General features: G+C 44.0%; 1 protein-coding gene across 1 annotated transcript in view; it reads left to right on the top strand.

Moving 5' to 3' along the window:
* The window catches only part of sez6l (seizure related 6 homolog (mouse)-like), a 32,066-nt gene extending 10,060 nt beyond the window's left edge, over window positions 1-22,006 (top strand). The window contains exons 2-17 of the mRNA XM_071898314.2: window positions 7,904-8,365; window positions 8,671-8,810; window positions 11,232-11,427; window positions 12,261-12,446; window positions 12,575-12,746; window positions 12,849-13,015; window positions 13,348-13,542; window positions 13,736-13,874; window positions 15,882-16,078; window positions 18,484-18,678; window positions 18,771-18,962; window positions 19,717-19,911; window positions 20,164-20,199; window positions 20,556-20,670; window positions 21,091-21,196; window positions 21,977-22,006. Of these exons, the coding sequence (XP_071754415.2) occupies window positions 7,904-8,365; window positions 8,671-8,810; window positions 11,232-11,427; window positions 12,261-12,446; window positions 12,575-12,746; window positions 12,849-13,015; window positions 13,348-13,542; window positions 13,736-13,874; window positions 15,882-16,078; window positions 18,484-18,678; window positions 18,771-18,962; window positions 19,717-19,911; window positions 20,164-20,199; window positions 20,556-20,670; window positions 21,091-21,196; window positions 21,977-22,006 (2,723 nt within the window). The remainder of the gene's footprint in view (window positions 1-7,903; window positions 8,366-8,670; window positions 8,811-11,231; window positions 11,428-12,260; window positions 12,447-12,574; window positions 12,747-12,848; window positions 13,016-13,347; window positions 13,543-13,735; window positions 13,875-15,881; window positions 16,079-18,483; window positions 18,679-18,770; window positions 18,963-19,716; window positions 19,912-20,163; window positions 20,200-20,555; window positions 20,671-21,090; window positions 21,197-21,976) is intronic.
* Window positions 22,007-22,856: the final 850 nt, after the last annotated feature.

Here is a 22,856-nt window from a genome sequence, read left to right as displayed (position 1 = left end):
TATATATATAAATATCTCCATCTTAACAAGTCATTCAGTCTGATATTGAGTCCTAAAATCCTAATTTTCTTAAAATAAGTGAAAAAATCTGCCACATCGGAAAGATAATTTCACTTGTTTCTGATGCAAATCAACTGGTTTCAAGAATTTTCTAGAATCAAGTGTCATTTTCTTGATAGTAATGCAGTGATCTGCCTTATTCTGACTTGTTTTAAGATATTGACACTCGCAAGGTATTGGAAACAAGTGAAATTATCTAACCCTAGTCACTTGTTTTAAGAAAATTTGGATTTTAGGACTCAATAATAGACTAAATGACTTGTTAAGATGGAGATTTTTTGCAGGTGTGACACTTATGGATCCTTGTTTTTGATGAGACTGAACATAGTGCATTTTTCACTGGATAGTGTTGTCAATGGGTGAAGAGGAGAAGAAGATGTTTCCCCCATTCCCCTGGGATAAAGCTTTGGCATCCTTGCGCCACAACCCAATGTGGAAACAGTTTATGTGGTTGAGCAACAGGATTTATCTCTCATTAATCATATGTGTTGCCCTGGGGAGAGACACAGAGAGAGTCGCACGCACCAGCCTCCGCCGAGAAGAACAACAAATGAGTCAGGGGAAGCTGCGATGAAGGAATGGAGAAGGGACGGAGAGCACAGAGGAGGGATGAAAGTAGAAAAAACACTGGGAGAGAGGGAAGCACAGCTGCACCGACAGACTGCCTACACCTGTGAGAGTGAGAGAGAGAGAGAGAGAGAGAGAGAGAGAGAGAGAGAGGAAGATAGAGGCTGGAAGAGGAACATGAGAGAGGGGATGGCGTGAAGGAGAAAGAGGAGCCCACAGATGATGCCATCTGCTCAACTGAGCTGGTCATGCCTGACTGCTATAGCACCTGCTTCTGACACCACACACACACACACACACACACACACACACACACACACACACTCACAGACCAGCTGGGACTTGCTGCTTGGAACTGTGAGCAAGGGCATGATGGTGCAGCATCAAGTTTTGAGTTGCGAACCAAAGGCAGCGCAGATCTTCAGGTGTTGCAGAAGACTGACATGCAGAGAAATTGTTCTCACCATCCTGTCCTACTTGTTGGGACTCCTCCTTTCTCTGTTTCTCTTTCACACTCTCACACTTCACAACCTACAACACACACACACACACACACACACACACACACACACACACAGCAAGTGAGCATTTACTGTTACTCATGTCTGCGGGTAGAAAATATTGTTATTTTGCAAGGAGAGCGTTTCATGTGTGAGTGCACATTTGGAAGTCAGACTCAAAATTTGAATTCAGTACAGCTAGATTTCTAGTTTTTACCTCATATATGAATATATATATAATATGAATTTATTTTTACATGCACTTTGAGTGTATTTCTCGGTAGTTAGCACCTTTTCCAGTCAGGTTGAATTAATTAATTTGAATTAATCGCCTCCACTCTTTTGCATCATTTGAGTTGTTCATTACTGTTCCACAAATATTACCTCATTAACCAAACTATTCCTTTGATAAACATCAGGAGGCATTATTCTTATCCCGAGATGTAGTAAATTTGAAAACGCATTCACCAAAAGTCAATAAGATAATCCATTTTAATGAGGCTGTGTGTATTTACCCTGTGTGCTAATGGGAGTGTATACTGTATGCATGTTAATAGGGTTGTGTGGATTATATGTGTGTCAATATGTGTGGGTTTGGATTGTGTATCTGTCGAGAGGAGTTTGCATTATCTATACGCTCATCTGCTCTGAGGTCATCTTTGATTGGTCAATTCGATAGCTGCTCCGCTTTCAGTTTCAGGTCATTCCACCCGCTGACCCGGAGCTCAGTTCAAGCGCCAATTCAAAGATAACATCGATCAGTATGTGTGTGTATGTGTGTGTGTGTGTGTGTTATCAGCTCACACAGGAAATCATTAAGTCAGCGGTGTGTGCTTCCCGGGGGCCTGAATTTGAGAGACAGACATGTCTGAGGTCACAAATGCTTTCAGTTAAGTTTTCAGTGGGTTCACCCAGTCAGCAGTGAGTCACACAAGTTTTCCTGCTTATTTGCAAAGAAATGGTTCTTAATCTGATTTTGATCAATTCAGTTCACATACGTATGTGGCCAAATCAAAATTTCAATCAGCAGACAGGAATACAAACGCCTCTTCCAGAAACTGGTCAAAGTCACTCACTAACTTCTCATTCGTGTTCATTTCTGAATACTCAAAGTACTTCAGCCCGCAAGTTTGCAAATCGGTCAGTGAGTGAATCAGATAACAATTAATTTCATTCAAGCTACACATGCAGATTACATTACATTACATTAGATAAACATTTAACGTCCTATATCTTGCATAAGATGCTTCACAACAATGGTATTGAGTTAGGTCAAATACTTTTGTAGTTTGTAAGTATTAAGATTTAATTCATGATAATTTGCTGGGCAGACCTAGTTTACCAAATTAATTGAAATGACATAGAAAGGCAAAGATTTTCAACTGACACCATTTTATTTGACTGTAGACCATAGGCAAGTTTTATAGTCAAGTTTATATAGCCTAGTTTATATAGTGGTAACCGTAGCCCATCTGTACTTATAGCTTCTTGGTTGACAGCCTAGCTACTGTAGGCCTAATGTTATTACAGACCTGATTAGCATTTACAATGCAAGTTATAACAGGACAGAGTTAGTATGATGAGTAGATACTAGAGTTAGCCAGCTAACTAGGAATCTGACATTATTTAAACACCAACTCAATAACTTACCAGACATGAAATGATCAGAGCAAAACCTGTGTTGCTACTGTACTGGGTCTAGGATCAGGTCTGCATGGATAGTGGCAATCTATAGTGTGAATTTGTTTTTCTGATAGTTCTCTCTGTGTGTGTGTGTGTGTGTGTGTGTGTCTATCAGAGTGAATATCCATGGTGAAGGGACATGGCAGTCAGGGAATGCATGCCTAGATACAGTTGGTGCCAGTCTTGGGTCTGACAAAGCACTTAAAACAGCCAACCAGCTCCTATGTACCACCAATTAAACCGACTCACAAAGAAGCTTTCTCCTGTATTTCACTCCAGTACAGTGGCTCATGCTTACAAACACACACACACACACACACACACAACCACAAAAGGGCACAGTGTCTTCATTGCTGTCAGCTTCCCCCATTCAGCACCAGTGAATCCTTCTCGACATGCTTTACAACCTCAGACTTGATTGTGTTGCAGTCGCAATGAAGGTCTTCTGTCTGTGGAGCACTATTGAATTCTCCCTCCATCTCTATCTCCCCCCCCCCTCCCCTCTCTCTCTCTCTCTCTCTCTCTCTCTTTCACAGCACTCTTTCTCTCGCAAACACAACCTCAGTCATACAAACAAACACACAGTTGCCCTTGCTTTCCTCTCCTCCTCCTGCAGTGAACTGTTTGGCACCCCTAATATGTGAGCAGCACATAGTATGGCACACAGCACACAGCTCTCTCTCTCTCTCTCACACACACACACACACACACACTCACACACTCACACACTAAATGTTGCTAAAAGGGTGATGTGGTGAGAACTGCGTCAGGAACATGATAATGGGGTGTTTAACTTTGCAAGGATTAGCTCTTCAAGGATACGGTTTGTGATTTTGTGAGTGTGTGCATTTGTATGTAAGGGTGTGTGTGTGTGTGCGTGTGTGTGTGTGCGTATACATCCACATAACAGAGAGACAGTCTATTAACCAAGACTGAGGAACTGCATTGCATTTATAAAGGCAGAGAAACAGTTATAAATGCAATGAACGGTTTAATGAAATAGTTGGGCTTTTTCATTCAAGGCTTCAATTATCTATCTGATGCCGAACCACATTACCCATAATGACGAAATCAGGGGAATTTCTCATTCACTTTCACCACACTGATCTTCCCAGCTATTCTTGGTATTCAAACTAACCTACTGATGATCTGAAAAAGTCCTAGTGATCGTGAACCAGACTCTTCCAGTTTCCCAAGAGCCTTGTCGAGGGCCCGCAGGTGGTCCCAGGATCCTTTCTTGTGATCAGGAGGTCACCCAGATAGAGCTGCGCCCCGGGACGTCCCCTCACAACTTATGTCACAGCCCTTTGAAATGCTCCACCGCAGGCACCAAGGGGTATCCCGAACAACAAGGAGCGGTATCTGTAGAGTACCTGCTGGGTTGTGATGGGACAGTGACCTTTCTGCAGATAGGCTCGGTTCAGATCAATTTTGCTGGATTTCTTTCTGCCGGGCCAAACCTGCAAAACCTGTTAGTCAATCACAGGGAGCGGGAGCTGATTGATTGCTGTCACTAGATTGTCGGTCACCTTGGAATCTGCGCACAGGCATACTGATCCAGCTCCGTCTGATCCTCAGGACCATGTGCTGCCCGTTCACTGTGAGGTACTGGCTCAAGTACTGACCAGTCATCTGACATTGCGTTTTCTTATCTTCTCAAACTATGGTCTGGCAAGTAATGCTGGGAAGTTCAGCATTCTGCCAATTTAGCTATAACTAGGACCTTTGCCTTTCCTACCATAGGGACAGTCTCACCTTTTTAAAGTTGTAAAGTTTTAAATGTTTAGTCTCCAGGCAGATGTGCTCAGCAGGTCCTTCCTCGTCACAGTTGTGTCATGTGAGCTCTTTTGGCCAACTTTCAGATGGTGGTGCCCTAGTTTTCTGCTGCATTATCTTTCCTCGGCGCTCCTCCCCCGTCTAGCCTGTATTGCTCTTTAACTGTGCTTTGCTGTGAGCTGCATTAACACAGTAGTATATATACAGTGTGAGGTGTACAGCAGGTTTTCCACCATGTGGAATTTACAGCATCTGGGCTTTAATGATCCATCTGATAATAAGAAGTGATAGCTCACAGTGCGTTCTTGATACATGACAGAAAAAGGAATTATATGTTGTGCTATGACAGGTTCATTGCATTATAATTCAATCAGCGAGACGGTAACACTTTACAATAAGGGTCACTAAGTTAAGGGTTAGTTAATTCTTAATAAGGGTTAGTTAATACTTAATAAGCATTAACTAACCCTTAATTAACAGTTAACTAATGTGTAATTTACTAATGGTGTTCATGTTAACTAAGGTATTAATTTATACATTATTTAATAGTTTATAAAGATGACTATTAAATAATGTATAAATTTATACCTTAGTTAACATGAACACCATTAGTAAATGATTACCAGACACATTAGTTAACTGTTAATTAAGGGTTAGTTAATGCTTATTAAGCATTAACTAACCCTTAACTTAGTGACCCTTATTGTAAAGTGTTACCAGCGAGACTATGGGAAAAACAGTATCTTCTACACCCCAGCCTATTATTTCTCAGTGGAATCAGGAAAATATTGGCGGGCTATCGGTCCAACTAGATTGTGATAGTTGTGGGGTTCTGTGGATCAGATCAGGTTTTGACGGAGGGAATACTTTCTCAATCTCTCTGTCCATTTCTCTCTCTCACACACATCATTGATGGTTCAAAGTCACATGACGACCCTCTTGCTATAAATAAGTTAATTGGCATGAGTACAGCAACAAAGCAGAAGCATAGAGTCATTACAAATAAGCTGGACAATTAGGGACACAGGATTGCCAGCCACTGTATAGAAGGGCTCAGATGCTTTGTATGAAATTCTGTCAGCATTGTACAAATACAACAAAACAAGTTATGTGGTGCAGTTGAGCCATCTAATTGTGTTCTCCAGTCTTACAATCCCTTGGACATTACAACTGCTTCATGAGTTGGCCGACGACTCAAACACCACCCACTGATACACATTAGTCACAAATCATGTTGTTATGACTCGAGGTGCTGCTGAGTGTTTGGCATGTGAAGGCTATTTGTGATGAATATAATCTTTCATACAGCTTCATCTCTGATCCACTTGACGTCAGCGAGTTGATTGGGAAAAGATTGTTGTTATGACTAAGATATTAACATGAACAAATTTGAAAATCAATTTGGTAATATAATTTTGGGAGCAATGTAAACCCGCCTAAGATCAGTTTACTAACCTTGTTATTGGTGAAATGAGTTTGCTGATTATTTTGAGCGAGAGATCATTATGGTATAAATTCATAACATGTATCATATTGTGTCTGCTGATGTAAGTTACATAACAAATAGGTTCTTTTCAAGGAAACAAACCAGATCAAAAATATTACTATTGTGAAATGATTGTTGTTGTTGTTGTTGTTGTTGTTGTTGTTGTTGTTGTTGTTGTTGGGATGTTGGAACAACCCCAAGTCTCTGCCTGCCCCAGGATCTCTGGCTATTGTCCATATGGGGATAAATAGTCAGGATCTAGACAGATGCCAGGCCCAGTCTATCTATTTTGGGGATGGTGTTTAAAACAAAGAGTCGTACAGTAATATCACAACCACTGATAAACTTTGGACTGACTTCTCCCCTTCTCTAATATGGTGGAGTTGAGTTACAGCTCATTAATTACTTGAAGATATTCAGTCAGAGACCTTTCACTGAACATGGTTAGAAAGATAAGACCAATAATATATCCTATCCAAATACTAAGCACAAGGCTTCATGCAGCTTGGTGTCTGTGAGCACAGTGATGTCGGCCTAACAAATTTACAGGAAATAATTTGTTTCGACTGAGTTACTACAGACTGAGCTACTAAAGAAAATAGTGCAAGTCCTTCTTAAATAATGAAATGCTCATCTGGTATACTAATAAACACCATAATTAATGTGATTTTCATTTAACTGAAAATGGCATATTATACTTAAAATATCAATTGCAGCCAGATTATTTGTGAATCTATGCTGGAACAATTTTTTTTTTTACATTGTATATCTAATCATGAAGTATAAACTTCAATTGTGTGTACATGATCTATGCTTATCTGTTATGGTATTCAGAAAGTTGTTCAATGTGTTTGCTAGATGTATGCAAGTGTGTGTTTGTATGTATGTGTGTGTGTGTGTGTGTGTGTGGGGGGGGGGGGGGTGTCAACATCTGCTGCTGAGTGGTAGCTTAAATAATTGCAAGGTGTGAAAGCTGAAATGAGTTTCTGGCTGATGATAGTTTGACACATTAAGAATAATATGCCCAGAAATAAAAAGGCTCTTTATTTTCTGAGTCTTAAGAAGAAGAAAAAGAAAAAAAAAAGAAAGTGCTATCTAGTTACTGACAACTTAGAGAGGATATTTTCTCCTGCCGCATTTCTTTTTTTGATAAAACTGACAGCGTCAGTACTCCTGCCTGCACAGTGATGGCAGAGGAGTGTGTGAACGACACTCAAATCCAGATTAGTCTGAGTTTGCACCATGAACACTTTTCATTCATCCTACTATTGATATGTGGAGCCGAGGTATTGCTTGTTGGTGTTTCTTTGTGAGGGTTAATCGCAAAGTAAGTGGAAAAGAATACAGAACAGAAATTGAGTGTGTGTGTGTGTGTGTGTGTACATGCTGGTCTGTGCTGTTTTTGAACTAAGCTGCTGGAGATGGCATTTTAGCATGCACGGCAGAGCAGTTTGCCTGTCTATGCATTTCTTCATCTTTTTTTTTCCCTTTCTCCCTGCATCCTTCGCTCTGGTCCTGTCATGCCTCACTGCCCTGTCTCTCTCACTACACCCTCCCAATGTGTGTGTATGCGTGCCTTGGTGCATGCTCAGCTTGTAAATGTGTGTGTGTGTGTGTGTGTGTGCTGTGAAAAGTGGAGGTAAGCTCGACTGGGCTGTGGTTGTGCTGGCTAGATAACCCCGCTCCTGATAAGACCAGCAGGACGGTGACAGAACCGCCCACAGCAGTACTCCTAGGGCATTTTCAAAGATTTTTTTCTCCTCTGTGCTTGCTTGTCTTGTCAGATCAAATGAGTGATTCATCCCTTGTTTTCGACTCTTTTCAGATAAAGTACTCCCCACACCTCCCCCCTCGTCCCTGTCTCCAGTGGCGACAACGGGGAACAGAGAGGAAGGCGGCCCCCGAGGCAAAAGCTCCAGTGTTGTGGCAGGCGGTCTGCTGCAATCGGTGCTGGCCCAAAAGGACCGACTCCTCTCTCAGACAGGGGAGATCCTCCCCTCCGCTCTGCCCCAGAATCTGCTGCCTCTTCTGGGCAGAGGACTGAGCGTGGGCTCGCTCCCTGGGAGTCATTCCCTGGAGCATCAAGGTGGGGGGTTACTGAGGAGGATAAAACCCCCAGTGCCAGCTTCAGTCTCAGGCAGTGTTCCCCCTGAGCCTGTACCTACCGACACCCACTCCCAGACCCCCAGCCCCGGGCCCCGGCCCATGACACACAGCCCCGAGCATGGAGGTGACATCACCACCGTCGCCACAACGCTGGAGATGGAAACAGAGACAGACACACCTTCAACAGGTACGGGTGGTAATCACTTTAAACAATATCCACACTGTACCTCTTTTGTTTCTAGGCACAATCATGCCCTTGCTCCATCACATTTCACTGAGATCTTTAGAATAGAATTTGATTATTTATTTCAAATGAATGCTAGCAACCAGGAGTACTTGCTGTGTGCCTTATAGTTTATGTGCTGTGCTATGATCCCTATAAAAGACATCATTAATTATACACAGCAGGGATTTAGAATGATTTCTTAGTCAGGCAGACATTAAAGGGATTATTTGGACCTTAGCAAATACACCCCTCTGCTCTTTCCTCAGCTGTGCCAGGGTGCATGGTGAATTTCTCTGACCCGGAAGGATACATCGACTCCTCCGACGACCCGCCACTGCCCGATGGCACGTTCTTACACTGCACCTACACAGTGACTGTGTATACCGGCTATGGAGTGGAGCTGCAGGTATACGCTTCACAAAGACACACACAACTGTCACTAACTCGCTGTTAACTAACTCGCTTGTAAGTGTGCATCAGCTGCAGTAAGATGGTGCTGAGTCTGTGTCTGTTGCTGTGTTGTAACTATGGAAATGCCCTGATCTCGGGACTAACTCTGCCTCCTAGTGGCGGCTTCTGGTGTGGCAGCTATTATGCTGCTATCCTCCACATGCTGTGCTGTCGCTGCTGCTACTGCTGCTGCTGCTCTCTCTCCCTCTCTCTCTCTCTCTCTCTCTCTCTCTCTCTCTCTCTCTGCTCTTTCTCTCTGTCTTTGCTCTTTCTCTCTGTCTTTGCTCACTGCTCTCTATCTCTCTGTGTCTCTCCCTCTCTCTCTCTGCCTTTGCTCACTGCTCTCTCTCTCTCTCTCTCTCTCTCTGTTCTTTCTCTCTGTCTTTGCTCACTGCTCTCTATCTCTCTCTGTCTCTCCCTCTCTCTCTCTGCCTTTGCTCACTGCTCTCTCTCTCTCTCTCTCTCTCTCTCTCTCTCTCTCTGCTCTTTCTCTCTGTCTTTGCTCACTGCTCTCTGTCTCTCTCTCTCTCTCTCTCCCTCTCCCTCTCTCTCTCTGCTCTTTCTCTCTGTCTTTGCTCACTGCTCTCTGTCTCTCTTGCTCTCTCTTTCTCTGTCTCTGTTGTCGCTCTCTCTCTCTGTCTTCATTCTCTCTTCCCTCTGCTCTTTCTCTCTGTGTTCCTCCCTGCTCTCTCTCTCTCCTCTCTCTCTCTCTCCTCTCTCTGTCTTCGCTCTCTCTCCTCCCTCTCTGCTCTTTCTCTCTGTGTTGCTCCCTGCTCTCTCCCTCTCTCTCTCTCTTCGCTCTCTCTCTCTTCCATCTCTCTCTCTCTCTCTCTCTCTCTCTCTCTCTCTCTCTCTCTCAATTCAATTTCAATTCAATTCACCTGCCAGTTTTATTGGTATGACACAGGGATTCCATACATTACCAAAGCTGAAGGTGTCAAAATGAATTCCGTTTCCCTTAATATCTGACAACAATCAACACATTTTGGAGCTAAAATTGCACACTGACTCTTCTGGCCACATAAATCATTCCGTCCAGGAATTTGAAATATTGTAATCACAATAATTAATACAAATTCAACCAACAAACTATGACTACCATGGTCTTATACTACAAATGACAACTCATCAGTGGAGGTTTTTAGAGGGGGGGGAAATGGAGGACTCAGATGACAGAGTTGCAGCTGAATATGGGAGATTTATTCACCCCCATTTAACCTTCATTATTATAGTTTCCATTTATAATGAGCCTTTGTTTCCATAGCCTACTGTTAGTCACACAAACTCAAAGTCGATCTCATAAATGGGCACTTTTGGAATGAAACTATGCAGTTTTATGGTCATGAAACATTCAAATGGACTGATTTTATTCGGTGCTTACTGTGCTCATGTTGACTTGAAGCTATAGGCCTTTTTATTAAGACTGGAATCCAAGCACAGTGTTTTGTGTAACTTGGAGCCTGTGTTTTTCTGTCCAGAAAATAAAAAAGACGAGCACTTAAAGGCATACTGAGCAGAATTTCCCCCCTTGAAATGCCACAAACTCATCCAAAAATGATCCTACTCAGTCATTACTTATGGCCCATTGGTAGTGTGTGACAGTGTGTTTTCTTATTTTTGAATGTTCGGGACGTTTCTGGGTGTCAACCTTTTGGCAGCAGGTGTGTCCTGCAACCAAAACCACTGCTGAATCTTTTTATATCTAAAAGCCATGCTGGCTGGTGGTCCCGAACTCTAAAACAGAGCAACTGGTCAGAACTAGTGTGTGTGGTGACCTGGCAGCTAGCTACCGTTAGCGTAGCTTCGTTGTAGTAGAAAAGCTGATAGCTAAGCTAACCGGCACCTAACTGTCCAACAGAAAACAGGCCAACTCCGCATCACTCTTCATCCCCATCCTCTCCTTCAATATTCTCCAACGGGTGAAAGCCAACAGATTCACTCTCGTTTTGGAACGAGCCTTGTTTGCTTGGCGTTTTGCCTCGCTCTACTTTTTTACTGGTTTTTACCGTTCTGGCAACCGCAGGGAGGAGGGGTCAACTTTGAAAGTTGTGTTTACAAGCCACAAGCAGCAAAATCCTACTCAGTTTGCTGTTAAGTATTATTATATCAAGTAATTATAAAAACCCCATTTTGGTATCTCTTGAGTGCAACTTTAGTACCATTTTCCTTGACTTGACAATCCCACAGTCATACTGAAAAAACAGCCAAAACCCATGCATCATAATAAATAAATAAATAAATAAAAATGAAGCACTTTTGATCACAATAATCACAAAAAACTGCATAATCCTGGAGGGACTGATCAATAGGGAACTTTCTGAAGACTGGGGAGAGGTTATATTTTACTTATTTCTTCATTATCTCTCTCTATGGCCAGGTGAAGAGTGTGAACCTGTCCGAGGGAGAGCAGCTGTCCATCAGAGGTGTAGATGAGGGCGGGACCCTGTTGGTCCTGGCCAACCAGACGCTGCTGGTCGAAGGCCAGGTGATCCGCAGTCCCACCAACACTCTGTCTGTGTACTACCGCTCTGCTCCGGAGGGAACCATGGGCATCTTCCAGCTCCACTATCAGAGTGAGTCCACACACACACATACATACACGTACACACATACGCACACATGTGTACACACACACTCGGATATTCATATACGTACATATAAACAAGCTGTACAAATTTGGTACATTTGAATTCTTCATTAGGGCCTAAGGGGCTGTTTGTACTCTGTATACATGGTAATTGCATAATCAGAAATCTTCTCATCTAATCACTTAGCATGGTGATTGGATCTGTCGTGTGAATTAGCTGATTAGAGCTCTGATTAATTGGTTCTCATCTCATTAGGAGGCTGAGGATATGGGAGTTTGTATAGTGTGTGTACTTTTCTATGTGCGTGTGTGTGTGTTCATGTGCTCATGCAGGTGTGAGTGTGCATCCATGTGTGAGTGCCTTCAATGTGACACTTAGTTGGATCGATTTTCTGTGCCGTGTGTGCGTGTGTGTGTGTGTGTGTGTGTGTGTGTGTGTGTGTGCGTGTGTGTGTGTGGCTGTACCTGGCCATAGTGGATGTGACAGGGACTGGAAAGGAGGAAGTAGACCCACCTGGCCCATTAATCTCACCCATCTAGTCCCTTTACATCACCACTGGGGAGGAAGATAGAATAGAATAGAATAGAATAGAATAGAATAGAATAGAATAGAATAGAATAGAATAACCTGTTTTTTATAGATTTGTTTTCATGGCATGTCTTTTATACTATTATTTTTACAGTTATTTTTACCCTCCATTCCTATCCTTTTAAGCTGTGATGCCTTTTAATTGATTTTATGCTTTGATACCTATTTGCAGCCATAATGTATACACACATAACATATACACACCCAGCCTGATTTTTCTGTGTGTGTAGTTTTCAGACTGAGCTGCGCCCTGCCCAGGAGGCCTCACTTTGGGGAGGTGTCGGTGCTGGACCTGCTGCCTGGAGGCACGGCCCGCTTCCACTGCCACATGGGCTACCACCTGCAGGGGGAGCCGCTGCTCACCTGCCGCAACGCCTCCCTGCCGGTGTGGGACGGCAAGGAGCCCAGCTGCAGGGGTGAGCATCATCATGTATATCGTGCCTAGTGTCTTTCATTTTTGACATATGTGATTGATTTTCGATTAAAGTTAAATATATAAGTTGATGACAGTGACTGACTGACGTCCTGGTCCTCCACTCCGCAGCTCTTTGTGGGGGTTCAGTGAAGAATGCCACAGTAGGGAGGGTGCTGTCCCCCTCTCCCCACCACGGGCCTAATGCCACCCTGGACCGCTCCTGCTCCTGGTCCCTGGAGGCGCCCAAGGGCCAGAGGCTGCACCTCCACCTGGAGAGATTGGCCTTGGGACCCACTGACAGGTAAGCGTGTCCGTGTTTGTGCGGTGTCCGGTCCTGGGCCATGGAAGAGTCTGCAGGTTTTCATTCGAACCGAACACTATAGCACTCTTCCCGTCCCTGCAGGCTGGTGCTGTGGAGCGGTCTGGACATCGGCTCTGTGGTGCTGTTCGACTCGGGGCGGGGCGGACAGATACCGTTTGAGGGAGTGATCAGCGAGGGTCCAGCTGTGAGGGTCCAGTTCATCACCGATCAGCCCAACCACAACATGGGCTTCAACATCCGCTACGAAGGTACAAAGGCTGGATATCATCGCGTTCAAAAGTAAAATATGTGTTTCTGGCAATGGCAGATGGTGGAAGGAGTGAAAGGCCGATGGAGGAATCCCTGACAACGTGTTCATCCTAAGTAAAAGTAAAGTAAAAACCAAAGCCAAAGTAAAAACCTTTGTGCAAACAACCAAAGATCAACCAAAGAGGATTCCATTCATGTTGACCATGGTCTCGTTTGTTTACAGTAATTATACAGAGGTATCGCAATGAATTTGACAATGAAATATTGAGAAGACATGGTTTACTATTAGTTCGATGTGATTTGAGTCCTCTGTCCTCATTCCCTCCTGCAGCTTTTGAACGTGGCCACTGCTACGAGCCGTACCTCCAGAACGGAAACTTCAGCACCTCGGACCCGTCCTATGGAGTCGGAGCTGTGGTCCAGTTCAGCTGCGACCCGGGCCACTCTCTGGAGCAAGGCCCCCCTGTTATTGAGTGCATTAACGCCAGGGATCCATACTGGAATGACACAGAGCCACTATGCAAAGGTACGATCATACGCTGAGGGCAGAAAGCAGAAGCAAAGCTATTTTCTAGAACGCTACCCCAGATATAAGGCCTGTGGGAAAAATTGTACAACTTAATCCTCCCCATGTCTGTCTTTCACTCATCCCTCTTTCCTTCTTCCTCTCTCTCTCTCCTCTCTCTCTTCTTCTCTCTCCTCTTTCTTTCTCCCTCCAGCACAGTGTGGAGGCGACCTGGCTGGTCCAGGAGGGGTGATTCTGTCTCCAAACTGGCCGGAGTGGTACGGAGAGGGAGAGGACTGCAGCTGGAGGATACATGTAGGGGAGGACAAACGGGTGCTGCTCGACGTGCAGCTGTGAGAAAAACACACACACACACACACACACACACACGCACACACACACACACACAAACAAACATATTCTCTTGGCTTTCCCATTGATGTAATTAGATGTCAGAAATTCTTAAAATTAGCTAGATGAAGGGAATTGGTTGAGGACTTTTTATGGACATTTTATTCATTAAGTGCTTTTCACCCTCTGTTTCAGCTTCAGAGCTTTAAAAGACACAGTTTGTAAGTATTTAGGAAAGTGTCACCTCTTATTTATTGGGCATGTTGTCTCTCATATTGTCAGTAGCTGCCCTCTGATATTCTTCAAGATAGACAACATAGCTACACACAAATTACATGACTACAATTAGCCACATCCCTCTAGGAGAGAGATTTATTAGCTTCATGCTGCATTTTGTCTGCTGTCCAATCTAAACAGCAGGTTTTGAATGCGCTGTAGCAATGTGTTATGATGAGCTTTTAACAAAGGAGCTTAATGGAAAGAGATTAGTGCCAGCAGAGATTGTATTTGAATTGCATGAATGCTCATACCGAAGCGTTGAATTTTCAAACAAATACTTTTTTGAATAAATCATTTTACTTGAATGTTACTTGCAAGGCACAATTAGAAATTGAATGCAAAGGCTGGAAACGAAATGTGATTATTATTGAACTGAACTTTTAACTATATTTTCAAATTCAGTTTTCTCGTTTCAAATTTGATTTTCTCAATTCAGATTAAAGCTGTCAACACATGATCACTGGTAAAACTGCTTGGCGCGAGCTGACCCGTTGTTTTTTCTATGGAGAGCGCAGTGATGCGGAACCAAATTCCAAAATCCAAATTATTTGAACTTGCACCGCTGACCTTTCAAAACGCGTCCAATCAGATTACAGCTTTGCGTGATGTACAAAGAGCTGAAACATGGAGGAGAAGTCAATACTGTGTGTGTCCGAGTTTCAAGAGTTGTGCAATCCAACATTAAAATGTTACCACAACCTCAGGGAAAAATACATTTTTGCTTTTTGATTTTAGTAATAGCAGAGACGATTTGTATGTCCCACCTTCTTGATATGAACACTTCCATGATGACATATTGGCAAGCCTTCCTGCGTCCTACTTAGCGGTGCATGCAGCTCATTCTTATCATGTTTTGACAGTCTGAGCTCTCTGAGACGCACATCTGGGGAAAAGCAAACAAGCAAAGATTTAATCCAACAACATCAGAGAATGTACTGGTACTCCTACTACTTGTTTTCACCAGCTTGAAATCTTTCTTCTCTTCTTGTTTCTGTACTTCCAACTAGCTACATCTGGAATTGGCCACAGTGGCTAGTGAAAACTAGTAGTAGTAGTACCAGTTCACTCTCTGACACTGTTGGATTCAATCTTTGATCGTTTGCTTTTCTTTAGACCCTGGATGTGTGTCTCAGAGAGATCAGCCTGAATTGAGAATGCTGAATTTTAATTGAGAAAACTGCATTTGAAATTATAGTTAAAAGTTCTATTCAGTAATAATCACATTCACCTTCAAGCCTCTGCCTTCAATTTCTAATTATGCCTTAAAAATTCAATTTTGGATTCATTTATTTAAAAAAATTCAATCGTTTAAGATGAGCATGACAAATTCCAATTCATGCAATTCAAATACAATATCTGCTGGCACTAATCTCTTTTCCCACTTAAGTAACATAAATATTTCATATTACAGTTAGAGATATTTCAATGTTCAAAATCTTTCAAACTGCATCTTTAAGAAGCCTCTGTGGTGGGATGATAGAATGTCTCCAGGGCAATAAAAACATGTTGGTGTTTACAGACTGTTAAACACCAGGCCTGTAGATGCATACAGCATTTAGCGTCTCAGGTCATCCCGTCTCCCACACAGTCGGCTGTCAACAGGACCGCGCGCTGAGTCATCACAATCTGTCCTGAACTAACACCACTGGCTGTACTCTTCTTCTCTCTCTCTCTCTCTCTCTCTCTGTCTCTATCTCTTTGTCTTTCTCCCTCTCTTCTTCTGTCCTCAGACTGAACATCAGTGACAGTGATATGCTGACTATTATTGACGGTGACGAGGTGACCACGCGCATCCTTGGACAGTACGTCGGAGGGAGCGGCCCCTTCAAGCTCTCCTCCACAACCCCTGACCTGACAGTCACCTTCCACTCCGACCCCGCGGGCCTCGTCTTCGGCAAGGGAGAGGGCTTCATCATCAACTACATGGGTGAGAGCTGAAGGCAGAGGATTGGGATTAGGATTGAGTTTAATTATGACTTATAATTATAAATCAAAGTATGACTCTAGGGATACTCTAGTTTGGTCTGGAGACGTGCGTAAACAGAGAAACATGGGGAGAAAACCCGAAACTGTGAATGAAATAGATGTGGAAAGGTTAATTTTCGTACAATTTTCCCATTTGTTATTGTTTTGCTTTCCTCCTCGAGCTACCCACTCCATTTTTCATCTTCCCATTTCTTCTCTCCTCTCATCTCTCTCCCTTGCCTTGTCTTTCCCGTTCCTTTTATTTCCTTTCCCTTTGCCCTTATTCAATCACATCGTATTTGTTTCACCATCTCACAAGGGCCCTTGTCTACACACGCACACACTCGCAGTTTCCCAAACAACCACACACACACACACACACTCTACACAGTAATTTGCAATGCTTTCCAGATCCAACACCTGACACCAATTTATAATAGCATTGAAATATACACTGTCCAATTCACTACTCACCCTCTCAACACGCGCGCACACACACACACGCACACACACACACACACACACACACACACACACACTCATGCATGTATCCCCAGGGGTTAAATCAGGTAGATGCAGCATGAATACACACTCTCTTTGATTATGTGTGTATGTGCAGGAGTGTGTGTGTGTGTGCAAGCACAGCACATGTGTGTTTGTGCTCAGAATAAATTACCCACCCCACACATTCAGTCCCCATTCAGTCTGCATGGAGGAAGAGAACCAAGTCAATAGAGAATGAATCATTGATTCAGGAACAAATCCCTGTGGGCCTATTACCAAGTACAGTGTATTGCGATACTGTATGTTCCATGATCAATCATCACAGTACAGAACATCACCAATACACGTGTGTATGCATGCACACACACACACACACATTAGTCCCTTTCTCCAAGTCCCAGTAGGAGACTGTGTATTCATATTTCTGCCTACGCTGTAATGGATTTTTTTTCTGTCTTTGTGCTGGGTCATTTTTATTTACGTAATGTCTGGCATTCTCTTTAAGACACTGGTGGACACAGGAGGTTGACTAAGGCATTTGTTTTGTTCTTTCTCTGAGACATGAGAATCCACCGTGCAACAACATGTGTTTGGAAATGTATGACCATAAAAGTAGGAAAAGCAAATGCATTAACCTTTTGTCAGGGCACAGACAAAATCAGACTGATCTTACTATAAGCTGACTTACTTACTTAATGTTACTGATATGAATTTGCTTGACAGTGATTTTGTTACATTCAAACAAAATCAATCTGTGCACTTGTTCCATGGCAAAACAGTTGAGATCCACTGGGATAAAGAGCATCAAATAAACAAAATTAAATTAAAAGAAAATGCATTACGACACAGTTATCTGTTAAATAATTCCACTAACGTCACTTACATACCACAGCTAATAACGTTACCTAACGTTAAAGTTTATAGGGCAACAGAAGACATGGATGTATGTAAATTAACGGCAGAGAGTGGAGCTCAGTGTGGAGCAATGCTCGGCTAGCGTGACGCGTTTATCGGTTAAATTACCTATTCCACCAACGTCACATACCACAGGTAATAAAGGTTACCTACCGTTACAGTTTGCAGGACAAAAGAAGATGTGGATGTCTGTAAATTGACGGCGAAGAGTGTGGCTCTGTGTGGGATCCAATATGGCATTATCAATGTATGGGACTCAATGTGGCATTTAGCCCATAGGCGAGAGGCCATCTGTTAGTCAAAGACGCCCTCTAGAGGCCATCTCACTAAGTGTTATCTGACTGCCTGACTGCCTGACTGCCTGACTGCCTGACTGCCTGACTGACTGACTGCATGACCTGAATTTGCCTTGTGATGTATTCCATGGGGAAAAAAAAACATTCATGTGGCAGATTCACATATGGGCCGAACTGTGAGAAGCGAATAACAGATTGTAATGATTTTCTCGAAGGGTGGAGGGGTTAAAATTGGCCAACTTTACCACAATTTCAATGGCAAACTGTCCTTGTCAGGTTATCTAACAGGATATACACTGTAGAGGTGATATTTGAAGACTGTTCAACACAGATGAAATCTGTCACTCTCTATCACATGAACAAGTATTCAGACAACCAATCCATCAATCTTCCATGCTGAGATGGATTCCTCCTTGTAGATGGCTCTTAAAAGTACTCTGTCAAAATCAAATGTTTGGTTATTTGTCTTGTTGCTTGCTGCTGAACGCTCTTCTTCCCAGGTAATTGTTGTGAAAGAGAAAATGCCTTCAGTCTCCTTGTAGGCTACATGAAGCTCTGTAGACCTGCACATCTGTCTGGGCCTCTAGCAGTGGCACCACCGTAATGGAGCCATTAATCAAACTCCTTTGATTTCTCCTCTCTGTGCAAACAGAAGTGTCCCGTAATGACTCTTGCCCAGACCTGCCTGAGATCCAGAATGGCTGGAAGACAACATCCCACGCTGCGCTGGTGCGAGGGGCGCGCATCACCTACCAGTGTGATCCTGGTTATGATCTGGTGGGACGAGAGACCCTGACCTGTCAGTTAGACCTGTCCTGGAGCACACAACCCCCCTTTTGTGAAAAGAGTGAGTTCCAGTCTACACACATACATTGACTTTGTGTTTGTGTGTTTGTGCTTTCCTCTCACATATTTCCCCTCTGTGTCGTCTGGTTTCAGTAATGTACTGTTCAGATCCCGGCCATGTGGAGCACTCCACCAGGTCTCTGTCAGACCCAAAGCTCCTGGTGGGGACGACCATCCAGTACAGCTGCAACCCTGGCTTCATCTTGCAGGGCGGCGCCACTCTCACCTGCTACGGCCGCGAGCCAGGGACTCCTGTGTGGACGTCCCGACTCCCTCACTGTGTCTGTGAGTAGAATCATATTTGTCAAATGGGCGGATCGGGAATGAACATTTTGTCTATCGATTTGTACGAGAACAAGGTTTAAAGCCTCTTACATACAACAACTGGAGTGGTGTATGAGCAACAAAGCATGATACGTCAACTGCTTTTACATAACAAGAAATGGCTGCAGTTATTAACAACAACATCGTGGGCTGAAAGCGTCCTATGGTTTAGTCGTTAATTTTCCAGCCCCTATGATTTCAGAAACCTGCCATGAGGATAGACAATTTCACACAGCAGTAAACTGGAGATGAGAAGCTCTTGTCAGTGTCAATTCCCGTTGCGGTGCAATCTGACATGAGTGGGTTTGTGTGATTTCTCGCAAAGAGGACTTAACAGGGCCTGGCACCCTCTTTCTTCTGCTGACACCGATCCCAGTGTCTGTGCATGCGAGAGACGATGCTGCCTCCCCTGCATTCTCGTCTCGGGACGGTGGATGTATGTGTGCACGTGCGTGCGTGCGTGCGTACATGCGTGCGCTTTCGGGGTTATTAATGTTTATGTGAAGTGTTTGATATGTAAATGAGATGCTAATACACCGTACCAATCAGCCCTCAGCCACCTGGAGGAGGGGGCGGAGATTATCCATGAGTCATGTCACCTCAGCCCGAGCCTGTCAAATCTGTCAGGCGTGCTCTGACGCAAAACCCTCTTATTCACTTGGGAGAAACTCAACTGGATCCTTCCATCCTTTCCTTTTTCTTCCCTCCTGTCTAGCCGAGGAGTCGGTTTCCTGCGAGAACCCCGGTCTCCCTGACAACGGCTACCAGATCCTGTCCAAGCGGCTTTACCTGCCTGGCGAGTCGCTCACCTTCGTCTGTTACCAAGGTTATGAGCTCATTGGAGAGGTTGCAATTAAATGCATCCTCGGGAACCCGTCCTTTTGGAGCGGGCCGCTCCCACTCTGCAGGGGTGAGATTTTTGCAACATTTGGTGCTTAAACTGTACGTGTGGAATGGAACACTCCCCGTTTCTGCACAGCCTTGGATTTATGCATGTAGACAGTGTTATTCAAGGTATATTTTGCTCCATGCTTCTTGATACAGATCGAACGTGCCCAATGCATGCAATTCCAGGCAGCCATGTTTGGGTATTAATAGAAACTCCGCAGGAAGTGTGATGTAAATTTTCATATGCACTGACTGACAGAATGATGTCTTGCAGCCAACCATGACTGCTTTGGCAACCATGCTTTGGAAGGTGAGTCTGTGTATGTTGGTATGAGTCCTCTGCTCTGGTGCTGTGGGGTTAAAGGCCACACCATGTGTCTTCTAGTCTCACCAAACCCCAACAAACCATCACACAGGCTAGGAATAAAAAAAAAAAGCACTTCACCTCTCTCTGTCTGCTCTGCCTGCATCAGCATACATCTGCCTGTTAGACTGTTCCCACTGTGGATATTTGTCCATTCATGTGTGTTTTGACTCATTTGTTTTCATGTAGCATCCTTCAAACTTAGCTAAGCCACCCACTGTGTCCTTTACCAGCTTTTTCTTTGTGTTCCCTTGATAATATTCTGACTTTAATTAGCCTTGCTTCCATTTATGTATCGTCAGTTGCAGAGGCCACTGCAGGCTCAAGGCTGGATGGAGGGAACATTGCTCTGGCCATCTTCATCCTGGTCCTTTTGCTGTCTGTGCTGCTGGGAGGGGCTTATGTCTACGTCACACGGTAAGCCCTCAATACTCATGATAACTAAACTGCAACATTTTGCTTGAGCAGCGTAAAGGCCTTTATCACCAGGGGACATCGTCATCATCCACCCATCGTGGTTCACCTTAAAAAATATTTAGGTTTAAATAAACGTTTATACAGATATGTTACATGTTCAGAAAGAAAGAATACACCTCTTAGGATAGTACCCATATGACTTCAATACACCAAGATAACAGCACATCAAGTGCCACAGAAGCATCCATTGATTAAAGTCCCGCTCTTTTTAGCTGTACTCATCTTTATTATAGAGGAAAAAAATACGAGGCCATCTTATACAAATACAAATTCTAATTACCTCTGCAAATTGGGTCACTGTGAATTGTCTGTTTTTTTTTTGTTTGTTTGTTTTCTGCACCCCCTCATCCTGCCCCCTAGGTGCCGATATCACTCGAACTTAAGGCTGCCTCTTATCTACCCCCACCCTTACCGACAGATCACTGTGGAGACCGAATTTGACAACCCACTCTATGAGACAGGAGGGGTGAGTGTCCGGTACCTGTGCTGCACTGAAAGAACAGCTGCCTATTGTACAGATCCTTAAAGTAATAATCTGGGAAAATTGATATAACACAATAGTGATCCAACCTATATCCAGTTCATGAAAGCTTTTACATTTGCTGTTCTAAACACGCAGTGTCTGGTAGGTCTTTACCAGGAAAAATCCTCTGGCACATAGGAAGTGATGCGCTTTACGTTTCCAGCAGCTGAACAGCAGTTTGTTTGGAATAAATAGAAGAAGAACTGGGTAGAAGAAAATAACTACATCAACAGAAAATCCAAGGAAAAATGCGTCAAACTTCAATTTATAGAAATCACAGTTCATTATACAGTATATCAAAATTCATTATATAATAAATATCATAGTTCAATGTATATTTATCAAAGATCAATAAATATTTTCGGGGTTAGGGCTTTCATTGTAATTATGACAGTCATCAGTACTGATATCTTTTAAATCTCTCTCTCTCCCTCTCTCTCTCTCTCTCTCTCTCTCCCCCTCTCCCTCTCCCTCTCTCTCTCTCTCTCTCCCCCTCTCCCTCTCCCTCTCTCTCTCTCTCTCCCCCTCTCCCTCTCCCTCTCCCTGTTTCTCTCTGTCTCTCCCTCTCCCTCTCTCTCTCCCTCTCTCTCCCTCTCCCTCTCCCTCTCCCTCTCCCTCTTTCTCTTTCTCTCTCTCTCCCTCTCTCTCTCTCTCTCTCTCTCTCTCTCCCTCTCCCTCTCCCTCTCTCTCTCTCTCTCTCTCTCTCTCTCTCTCTCTCAGCAGGACACTCGTGAATATGAGGTATCGATATGAGAAGTCTCACGCCAAGACATCTTTGAACTGAGACCGACCCCCCCTGACCGCCCGTCCCAACTCTTCATCCTCTCCTCCCTCCCGCTCCTCCCAGGAGGAGGTGATGTAAATACAAACAGATGATGTCCAGCCCCCTTCTGCCACGCGAGCGCTGATGGGAAACAGGAGAGGAGATGCGGAGCGGAGAGGAAGGGAGGAGAGAAGAGAATATAGGCGGAGAGGTCGGCGATGAGTAGATCAGATGTCGCCGTGGCTGGAGGGATAGCGCAGATAAGACGGGAGGATAGAGGGGAAGACAGACGAAGAGAGGACATGTTGCTAGGGGTGAGGAAAGAAGAGAAGCGGACTGGGACAGACAGAAAGGAGGGGAGGAGGGGAGGAGGGGAAGGAGTTGGACTGGGGGACAGGGCATAGGATGAGCGATGTGGGATGGGGGGGGAATTGATGCACTTGTTACTTTTTTGTCAAATCTCTCACTTGCCAGCCATTTAGTGAAAAAACAATATTGGGAAGAAAGAAAGTTGAGGACAAGAGAGGAAGCGAGAGAAGGGAAAGGATGCTGAGGTCATTGTTTTGGGGATAAATTGGCAGGTAGAGAGGTGGATATTGTTTTCTTTTTTTTTTTACATCCACACTCTTGTACCAGCCGGAGTCACCCTCTCATGTCACTAAACGGTAATTACAGGGAGAACATAGGGGGTCAATGGTTTACTTCATTCTTTTCCTTGTCAGTCAGACACAGGGATGTGAGCTGTCCCATGTCCCCCCTCCCCCTCCTGCCTGCAGATCATTTTCAAGGCTTTGTACTCCAGCCGGTCCAGTTCTGGTTTTAGCCGTAGTCCAGTGGTAT

Source organism: Centroberyx gerrardi, chromosome 2 (genome assembly GCF_048128805.1).
Source record: "Centroberyx gerrardi isolate f3 chromosome 2, fCenGer3.hap1.cur.20231027, whole genome shotgun sequence".
Lineage (NCBI taxonomy): Eukaryota > Metazoa > Chordata > Actinopteri > Beryciformes > Berycidae > Centroberyx > Centroberyx gerrardi.
The sequence above is the reverse complement of the archived record's forward strand: the minus strand, read 5'-3'. Positions and strand labels throughout refer to the sequence as shown.